Genomic DNA, 242 nt, shown 5'->3' on the forward strand with positions numbered 1-242 from the left:
TTTACTCTCCTCACCCTTTTTACACAAACACTCACCCTTCTCTCCTCACACACAAATCTATTTCCTCTCCTCACCCTCTCTTTTACACAAACCCATTTCCTCATACTAACTGCCTCCTCCTTTCCCCATTAACAGGTGGTGACACTGGAATCATGAGCCAGCTGGACGATCTTCTCACCCAGCTGGGGACCGGCAGGTGGAGCATCCTGCATATCCTGCTCTTCTGCTACTGTGGGTAAACC

The 242-nt window shown here is 49.6% G+C and overlaps 1 protein-coding gene across 1 annotated transcript in view; it reads left to right on the forward strand.

The window, feature by feature from the left end:
* The window catches only part of LOC119582041 (organic cation transporter protein-like), a gene marked incomplete at its 3' end in the record, with an annotated part of 33,146 nt that overhangs the window by 15,277 nt on the left and 17,627 nt on the right, over positions 1–242 (forward strand). Inside the window, 1 exon segment of the mRNA XM_037930280.1 lies at positions 136–231. Coding sequence (XP_037786208.1) covers positions 136–231 — 96 coding nt within the window.

Source organism: Penaeus monodon, chromosome 15 (genome assembly GCF_015228065.2).
Source record: "Penaeus monodon isolate SGIC_2016 chromosome 15, NSTDA_Pmon_1, whole genome shotgun sequence".
In the NCBI taxonomy this organism is placed as follows: domain Eukaryota; kingdom Metazoa; phylum Arthropoda; class Malacostraca; order Decapoda; family Penaeidae; genus Penaeus; species Penaeus monodon.